General features: G+C 39.1%; 1 protein-coding gene across 1 annotated transcript in view; it reads right to left on the bottom strand.

Annotated features, from left to right (window-relative positions):
• Positions 1-10,162, bottom strand: part of LOC103903466 (aldehyde oxidase) — a 46,556-nt gene extending 36,394 nt beyond the window's left edge. The window contains exons 1-9 of the mRNA XM_009284669.2: positions 10,073-10,162; positions 8,889-8,946; positions 5,897-5,993; positions 4,604-4,712; positions 3,912-4,038; positions 2,955-3,016; positions 2,286-2,366; positions 1,296-1,376; positions 22-166 (exon numbers count right to left, since the gene is read on the bottom strand). Coding sequence (XP_009282944.1) covers positions 22-166; positions 1,296-1,376; positions 2,286-2,366; positions 2,955-3,016; positions 3,912-4,038; positions 4,604-4,712; positions 5,897-5,993; positions 8,889-8,946; positions 10,073-10,132 — 820 coding nt within the window. The 5' untranslated portion in view covers positions 10,133-10,162. The remainder of the gene's footprint in view (positions 1-21; positions 167-1,295; positions 1,377-2,285; positions 2,367-2,954; positions 3,017-3,911; positions 4,039-4,603; positions 4,713-5,896; positions 5,994-8,888; positions 8,947-10,072) is intronic.
• Between the last annotated feature and the right edge of the window lie 6 nt (positions 10,163-10,168).

The raw sequence follows: 10,168 nt of genomic DNA on the forward strand, positions 1-10,168 counted from the left end.
CCATTCTGATTGTATACATACCCACACTGGTGTTCCCAACCACAAGAGGTGCTTTGGGGTGGGCAGCTTTCAGATCCAGTAATTCATCTAAGGTTACAGGAGAAATCCATGTCATTCGCTCCCCACGAAAAAACAGAGTTCTTTTTGGTTGATTTTCAGCCATTCTCTGACGGGGAAATATGGCAGATTTAAATATTAGTCATATAGACAGGTGCAAGGTCTAATAGACACTAGACTGAAAGTCAAAAGAAGTTCTTAAACAATGGCAGTTCTACTTAATCCTTCAAAACTGGACAGAAATGGGACTGTTATGCTGGCTCTTTGCACAGTGGTGAATTTCTAGACTGCATGGGTGAAATGTCTTCAATTAATTCCAGTGGGCTAATAAACAAGGTTGATAATAAATAGCCCCCAAGCAAAAAATGTAGGAATAGATCCTGCAATTGTTGAAGTTATAAAAAAAGTGATAAAAAGTACCTAGGGAGGTGTTTGCACACTTAGCTGCTTGGAGGTCACCAATGACACGGGCAGCAGCATCCCTTTCTAGAGTAAGCATGCATGTGGATGTGTCTCGCTGTTCTAGCACTGTTCACTGATCACTTGGAAACAGCTTGTGAACTAGTGGTGGTACAAATACACGGTCAAGAACCCCTGTCCCAGAGTTATCAACTTTTCTCCATAAGCAGCCAGCTAGTTACATAGAATTTGGCTTTGAATCTATAGATTGACAACAATGTAAAGCAAACAGCTTTCAGTTTTTCTAGGGCAAATACTGCTGTCAATAATTAAGGATGCCTGACACTTTCCATTCCAGTGCCCTTATTTCAGCTGCTTATATCTTTGTCATACTTTAATCACTGGGGCTAAACACTCCCCGGTCTGGGTGGTTATCTGATGCTGACATTTTGACAGAAAAGACCAACAAAACTATTAAGCCACAAAATGGGGAAAATGCATTGTTTTGCCAATGTTAAAAAGGGTTTGCCATTCAGTTTGCTGAGAAGCATTTGTATCTTCAGGTGCTGCACTGAAAACCCAGTTTAAGTTACTACTTTGTCTTCTCACCTAATACCTAACTCTGTACTTCATTTTCTCAGTATGATTATTTTTTGTATGTGAATATTCAATAAGCTCACTGGAAAAAAAAAAGGAATAGAATTTTGGATTTATATTAAAGTGTTATGACATTTCTTCTGATGAATTACTGCTAAGCAGGACTTCAGGATGAGATATGAACTATGGACTACTAAGAAAAAGACAGAACTAAAGAATAGTCTATAAGCAGCAAAAATTACCATTAGTTCTGGAGGAAATATAAGCTCCTGGGTAGGATCTAAGGGCTGGAATTCATCTGTTGAAAATAGTCTGGTGGAAACCTTAAAAAGAAAGAAAACAAGCAAAGACCAAGAATTTTCTCTCATAGTTAATTCCATCTCAAAAAAAAAACCCAAACCAAAACCAAACCATAAGGGTCCCACTGAAGTCAGTATAAAATTACTTATTCCATTATCATTTGGATTTGGTGCTAAATTAGCGTGCATCATTTGGAGCTGCTGAGATGAAGGAAGTGTTCATAACGGTTTCTCAAAGTTCACTGCTAAGACAAATGACAGTGTAGAGGCAAGCAACTGAAAGATTAACTACAGGCTTCCTGTAGTCCTACTATAAGAAAGTAGCCGGTTTCATGCCAACCTACAGTACTCAAAAAGCAAAGATCAGATATTATTGAAAGAAAATTGAGAACAAAGTCAAATATTCGTATGGATAAGAGGTTTCATATAAAATTACAATCATAATTGTGATTTTTAAGAGTGTATCAGTTCTTCAAGCTCAAGCCAGCAGTTAGATTCCTAAGAGATCAGTGGTTACATTCAGATCATCACTGATCATTGATTTAAGACAGTTCCACACATCCCTTGATTTCTTGCACAATATAATGATCACTGTATGAGTAGAGCTGAGACTATTAATATTTCTGAACTTGACGAACTGCTCAAATCTCAGCTCTGGAGATCCAAACTACCTTATACCAACTATCTGCCACATCATTGCCTCCTCATACAAATATACACAGAGAATCCTTAATTTTTAGAAATATCTCCAAATTTCTTTTGAGGAATAATAAAATGTCTTATTTTACAAATACTGTTACATAAAGTGAATAAGGTAGAGGATAAAAATGGCAGAGTATACTGCATTTACTTTAATTACAAGAAAAAAGCTGTGCAATGTTCTTTCTATAAGTTTATATCTAAATAGGACAGGTAAAATACTTAAAACCCTACCTTCTCTTCCTTGTCAAACAAGTCATCTTCCTGATCCAAGCAACACTTTCCATTTGCTTTCTTTTGACAACAAATGGATTCCTAAAGTAGGAATATTCCATTAGTGAAATATTGCCCAGAACGGCAATGAGTTAAAGCCTGCTTAAGCTGATAAGTGTCTCTTTATATTTCAATAAAGTTCTAGATTAAGTTTAATAATAAGCTTAATTGGAAGGATTATGTGTAAAAGAAGTGATATTCAAAAATAGCTTAAAATCATCGGATGTTGAATTCCTTAATACAAAATAATTCATAATATTTGAAATTCAGTTGACCTTGTGACAGCACACATAGATGGTCTGCATTATTTCTTTTACCCACTGTTCACTCTCCCATTTCTTTCACTGTAGATTTCTGACATGTTGTGTTACATGATAAATTACTAAGAAATTGATCCAAATTCTGCCAGTACTGATGCACAGTAACTTCAGATTATTCTTCATAATCCAGGCTAGACACCAAGTTCATTTGTGTTAATCAGTTTTTGTAATAGGTTAGGCTACTATACACCTTACTCGGACCTACATTCCTTAACAGAGGAAACATGATCTTAATGAAAATCTTGATGGTTTGTATACATATATACACTAATGGGCACAATCTAGTATTCCTATCATCACTACTTCTTACCTTACAGAAGGTTTTACAGGCATCTAGGATTGGCCTATATCCAGTACAGCGGCACAAGTTCCCTGAAAAAAGGAAATCAGTATGAAAAATCTTTGTTCTAAAGTATGTGGCTTTAAAATGTCATGTCTTTATATGAGGTTTGAGTTTTTGAAGCTTAAGGAGAAGTGTTAGCTCTCTGAAAGACAAAAAAGATCAGCATCCCAAGACTTAGGACCCTGCAGCTCCTGAGGAAAAAGGCTATTGTTTCAAGGGGAGTATGAAATACTTGAGAGCTGCACTAGAAGGAATGCTGACTACAGCTTAGTATGCAGGAGAATAAGAGATTGTACAATATTCTTCACCCACTCAAAATGTTTTTCTCCTTCCCCCTGACTTATTTCTAATAGTGAAGGTGGTTACCATTACACCTCCATCTAAGTTCACCTCATAGGAACAGGAAATGCCTTTGGCTCCACTGTGACTCTAGCGCAGAACAGATGACAGAAGGCTATTTTACCTGCAATAATGCTCACGCTTTCCCTTAGTGAAGATGGTCTGCATCTCTCTACCTTATTTGACTGTTTATTCCTACCACAAAGGGGCTCTCCTGTGAGGCTTATGACATTCTCAACTCCAGATGTAAGGGCATCTCAGAGACCTTCAGATGCAGCTACTTCTCCAATATGACATCACTTTGCACATCTGATTTAAAGCACTTCAAAAGACACATATGGGGATGTTTTGAACACCTGTCCCTGAAACAATCCACAGTTCCATGCTTCATTTTCCAGGAGAAACAAATGACAGGGAATACAAGATCTGTATCCAGTAGCAACTCTGCTGGGAAGCACAATTTGTATGGAGTACATACATATATGCATGCATGTGTACTCACACAGACATGCACTCACATACACAAAGTATCTGAAGAAAATGGTTCAAGGACATACCTACAAATTAAAAAGTGGCAATATTTACCAGCCAGAGCTGCAATCATCTGCTCTGAAGTTGGTTCTGGGTGGTTTCTCAGCAAAGTATATATGGACATCACCATTCCAGGGGTGCAGAAACCACACTGGGAGCCATGGCACTTGGCAAGCCTTTCCTGAAATGAAACACCACAAATAGCACTCCTTTCAGTGTACGTCACCATTCTAATGAACTCTCTCTTAAATGGGAGATGCCATACTAAATGTTGCCTTCATAATAAATCAGACTTTTTAAGTAAAACAATTTAAGCAATCTCAAATAAGAATAATTATTTTGGGTGTGATGCCCAGGCACATCTTACTAAAGAAGCTAATTAACCTTCAGTGGACTTTTTACATTCATACTAAAACATTAGCTAAAGGGGCATTGTCCAAGATGTGCTGTCAGCCCAAATAGAGTGCTGTCAGCCCAAATAGAGCACAAGCCTGATCCACTCCAACAATTCTTACATACCAACTATTTGATCAGGCTGTCAGTATTAAAGCAAGATCCATCATGAGCCATATTGCAGCAGCCTTGATCAATCAACCATCAGAAACTTGGGTTATCTTCTGTTATCACTTAGCAGGGAGAATAATCATCATGTGAAATTCCCATGCCCTAAGAGCACTGCCACTCAAGCCAGCCCATACAAAGGAAGAAACCAGTAATCCTCTTACACGGTGACACTGTACTCTCACCTGAACTGGATGAACCCTGGTTTTTGTACTTCCAACACCTTCCACTGTGGTGACTGCCACACCATACAAGGAGCAAATGGGAAGCAAACATGCATTTGCTGAATAATGTCTTTGGAACATAAAGGAGAATAAAGAACATGAATATTATTTTATTATAATAAAGATGCATGAATATTATTTTGCGTCAATCAAGACATAGTTTATACTTACAAAGCAGTCATTATCATCATTTGGAATAAGAAGAGAATAAGCTTTATAGAAGGGATCACTTACTAGCTGCATCTCTTGTCCCTAGTATAAAAACCGTATCTATGAGGACAGATCTGTAGAATTTATATCTTCCCTAATACTTCTGTCTTTTCTGATTTCTCTCTTGCCCACAAGCAACCAGTCAAGTGTGTTTTGGAGGAAGAAGGTGGGGAAGGGAGGGTTGGTGTAGCCGTTTGCAGGAAGTAAAGAATTACTGCTGAAAATTTATAATCAAATTTCTACCCAAAGGAAATTCTGATGTAAAATAAATATCATTCTAAATAAGAACAACATACAAAAATGAAAATTCTTCAAAGCTTTTCATCATTAGCAATAAAATGTTTTGGTTTACTATAGTTAAAATGTTTCTTTTCAAGTGTCATTCTGACTGTTTTAATTTCAACTCTTGTAATAACTTTAAAGATTTTCATTTGTATTGCATTCCAGCGTAATGCAATTGTCAAAAGGAACAACTGGAACATTTTTACTTTTTCCCCACCTAAAAAATATTCAGTTGACAATGACATGTTACCATTTAACAATTTGACTGGAGTTTTCTCAATTTAAAAGTAATTTATTCCAGTTTTTAGTTTAATGAAACTCTGGTTTCGAGTTTCAAAGTCCTTTTTGTGGGTGGCGTGTACGGAGGTAGTTTAGTATTAGAGGGCTGGTAAGACTCAAACTTCTGCCTGCCCTATCTTCCCATCCGTCATATGACAGAGCTGCAGGTGGGAGCCACATTCCAGTGGTCAATACAAAGGGTGTTAAATGTATGCCTCCTAAAGAGAAAACTCTTTGCAGGAGCTGTCAGCATATATGAGCAAATTAAGCATTTGTGAGCATGATATTTCAGCAAATTTACAACATAGCTGAATGAACAGTATTTTTTACAGCGTTCTCCTTCGGATTAAAGTGACCCTTCCTTTGGATTCTTTTACTATTAAGTACAGATTTTACAACTTTGCTTTTACAGTTTCATATCTGGAAATGGTATCTACAGTCATAAAATTCTGTGCGGTTTTCAAAATTTTCTGTTAAGGATACCGTATCTTCTTCGAAGCTGGCTCATAAGTTGATATCATCACCGTGCAGGCACCACAGCCACCTCCTCCGCAGCCATACTTAGTTCCTGTAAGACGGACTGAAAATGCTGTCATTAGGGAAAAAAAAATTACCAGGTTTCATTTTGGTCTTTATTATGCTGAAAAGCTTGAGGCCACCTTTTTTCCTGAACTGCTAAGGAACATAGAATTGGTTTGGTATGATAGCATATGTATCAGACTCCTTTCTATGTTGGATTAAAATTTTCAGTGAAAATAAGATTGAAGCTAAGGAACGACATAAACAAAATCTTCTTCCCAAGAAAGCAGAAAACTTGACTCTGACTTCTTTTGGAAGAAGACTAAGTTGGGACAGAAAGAGGAAGTGAAGAATAGTTTTCCAAGTGAAGATATGAAAAGAAAAAACATGTAATGGGCAAAATAGCTATATATCTGAAGTTCCACTAAAACCAATACCCCAGTTTTTCCCAGACGGCCCATTTATAGTCAGGATATTAACCTTGCATCTCATCGGAAAGATCACACTTATGAGAGAAGTGCTCGTTTCTATGAATCTGGAACAGTGGCCAATCTGAAGCTGTGAATTGACAAACAGCTAATTTAATGTTTTACAGCCACCAAAAGGAGGATGCCTTACTCCCCGTTTCTTCCTCCTCTTCTGTCCTTTCTCTTCCCAACATTACCTGCTCCAAAACCCAAGACCTCTTGCACCAAGCCTTTTTCTCACCAGTCCCTTCCATGAGCTGACTAATGACAAGCTGACCAATTCGCGACTGAGTCCCTAATCCAGCTGAAAACCTCTGGTTTTCCTGAGTTAGTTTGCTGCTGGCCTAATGAGTGGAATTAGTACACAGAGAGATCTGAGGAACTCCACAGCTGGCACAAGGTGCAGGAAGAGAACTGTCTACCAGGAATGGTAGAGTTCTGGGTCTCATGTGCCCGATTCCTATGGCATTTAGCCTCAAAAAAAAGATGACAGGATGCTTAGAGAAGTATTATACTGTACCTTGCAATTGTAAAACACATTACTGGAAGATGCTGAAGTTCCTCATGCTCACTCAGGCAATCATTTCACATTATAAAGAGTTTGGCAATATCAGCATAAGGTATTCCTGTCCTATATTTTTGTTCCCTGACATTAATTTTTGTCTCTTTACCAAAGTTAGCTGTCCCCCTAGCTATGTTAACTCAACTATATGTGGAGGCTTGCTGTGAAAAGGATCAGTTCCTCTATCTGGCTAACAAAGTGGTCTCAGACACAGCTGGGCAAGCGCACCTCAGGGAATGGCACGCTGTCATACAGACCTAAGCAACAGAGGGCAGGAATACTACAAGTTGACGTTTAAACTGTATGGTGAAACCAACTAGCTCCTGAAAACAAGTTACTCTTATCCTCATTTTATAAGCAGGGTACAATGATACAGAAAGGTTGAATGATTTTTCAAGGTGTCAGAGCAAGTCAGTGCAGAATTACATTATCTCATTCACCAATGCGCTTTAATCTATGAAGTATAACTCTTGTAATAGGGCTGGTACTGAGCTACTTGATGGGTGTCGGTCTCTTCTCCCAAGTAACAAGCAATAGGACAAGAGGAAATGGCCTCAAGTTGCACCAGGGGAAGTTTACATTGGAGATTAGGAAAAATTTCTTCACCGAAAGGGTTGTCAATCATTGGAACAGGCTGTCCAGGGAAGTGGTTGAGTCATCATCCCTGGAGGTATTTAAAAGACGTGTAGACGTGGTGCTTAGGGATATGGTTTAGTGGTGGACTTGGTAGTGTTAGGGTAATGGTTGGACTTGATGATCTTACGGGTCTTTTCCAATCTAAACAATTCTATGATTCTATGATTCTACTTTTTATAGTCCGATGGAGTCTGAACTTGTTCAAATTACTGAAGAACAATTTTATAAGCACCGTAACTACAGCAACCTATTCTGCTCCAGACTCTTCCTTATGACTGACCAGTAACAAACATGTTTTGACTTAAGTTTTTCTTTTGAGACAAATATAAAAACTCTCTCCTGTGTGAATTCTATAGTATATGGTACTTCACTTGCCCTGTGGGGGTATGTTTCACGAGACAGTCTAGGAAGCTGCAAAAAGGAGAGATTCTGCTCATCCCCACATTCACTCCCTGCTGCTGGCTGTGAGTCCCTACACACGTGTTCAGAATATTATGCAACAGCTTCATGAACACTGGGAATAAGCTTGTGGCGCAGCAGATTTTGGAAAACTCCTAAGAACAGTTGAGAGCAGGCACACGGTCAGGCCTCTGAAATGGTGAAGAGAAAGAGAGGAAAAGATCAGAGCCAGTGCTGCACAACTTGTAGCAACTCAGAAAGCCACTGAGCTGTGGACTGAAACCAAAACAGGAGGAAAGAACCTTGCCTGCAAAGACAAAACTAGCAGGGTGAGAGCTCTAGCTCTCCCAACTTCTATTCTGTCTTGTCTAACTAATTTAATTTTTTTTTCTATTTTAAAAATATACTTGTTCATATTTACTTACTATTAAACCTGTTTTTTGAGTTTAGAAATCCGTTTGGAGTTCTTATAAGAAAAAATAGATTACTCAAAATTCCAGCAGACTCAGGGTCTCATCACAAGATCTGCCCTTTCCTGGGAGAGAGACTTTTACAAAACTTGGAGACAGCTATTCTGTCAAGCTTTATGTATACTGGCCAAAAGGATCTTAGGTTTCTTTATGGAGGGAGAGGGGAGGAACACAGATACACACATACACATCATGCCTGATGGCATAACTTTGTTTGTTTAGGAAACTAGGCTAAAAATAGAGCAGCTCACTGAAGAGTATTTGGCTTAAGAAAGACACATCATTTAATATGGTTGTTTTATCCTGAGGGAGTCACGACTTCCTTAACCTGGTAAATCACCTTTTAATTATCATTTATGAGAATTTTGCTCGAATACGGCTTTCAAATGAGTGACTTAAGGGAACAGACAAGAAAAGGATACGCCTCTTTCGCAGATAAGACAACAGCATTTGTTCAGGATCAGCATTTTTCTCTACTATCTGCAGTAAGAAATGAAAAACAAGGTTTAACTAAGAAACCAAGGCTTTTCAAAATTCAGGGCACAGACTACATTCCCACAAAGCCAGAAGAGAATCCTTCTCTGGTTCCCTCTCATAGAACTAGACTAATTGCCAAAGACCACAGGAGAATTTGGGCTCCTCCTGGAAATTCCTCCTCAGACAGATATGTTTCCAGGAAAGAAGTGCCAGGGCACCTTGCAACTACTGAAAATAACTGCTGTTCAGTGAAAGGTCATACTGAGGGCATTTACCTTCAGCCACACTAGAAATAAAAATGCAGCAGAACTTTGCTACAATAAAGGTAGCATAGCATAAAGAATTAGTGATTTGCAGATTTTAGAGTCTCCCTGGCACTTTAACCTACTGGGATGAACACCAGAGGAAGCCTGTAAGGCCACCAGCAGGAACCGCTTTTCTTCTAGCTTTATTTATATAAACTTTCACTTGCCGTAACAGACTAACAACCGAGCACAATAGAAATGCCTGCATTCTTGATCGATTACAGGATTTCTTATTCCGTTGCTTAGAATCAGCTAGTTCCTTCCAGTTCCACTGAATCAACATTTTAATTCTGTTCTTGCAGTATTATCTTTATGTTGGCCTAGTCCATATTTTGGCACCTGAGTCTTGCTGACTTTCTGTTGTGCCTCTGAAAATCTGATACCATCTGATGCCTCTTCTGATACCATCAAAGATGAGAAGCCAGGCACGTACAAATGAAAAACTAGTTTGCTCACCAGCCAAATTTGATACTCAGCTGAAAGTCCATTTCACTTTGACATGTTTTCTCCCCCAAAGGCAGCAAGAGCTAGCTAAAACGGGATGTTGTAATTACGTTTGTCCTCCTCTGCTGCTTCTCCCCTTCTGACAGCACTTGCTGTACGCAGAAGAGTGTTAGCTAACTAAAGTAATGCTTGGAGGCTGATTCGCTTCTTAGGCAGCAAGGAGGAGACGGGAAGGAATCCTTCTGGAGGCTTGTGTGTGGAACTGGTTATACTCCCATGAGGAAGAAGTCTGAGGAAACCAAATCTGTGCCCACACCCTTCGGGGTTACTTCTGGAACAGCAGCCCCCCTTTCTCCACACTCTTTCCGGGCAGCACTTACCTTCCTCCCGTTCACATAGAAAATCAGCTCCTCAGCCCCCGCCACCCCTAGTAGAGACATTGTGCCCCAGCCCCGGAACCGGCAGCGGCAGGATAT

This window comes from Aptenodytes forsteri, unplaced genomic scaffold (assembly GCF_000699145.1).
Source record: "Aptenodytes forsteri isolate BGI_AS27 unplaced genomic scaffold, ASM69914v1 Scaffold183, whole genome shotgun sequence".
Classification (NCBI taxonomy): Eukaryota; Metazoa; Chordata; class Aves; order Sphenisciformes; family Spheniscidae; genus Aptenodytes; species Aptenodytes forsteri.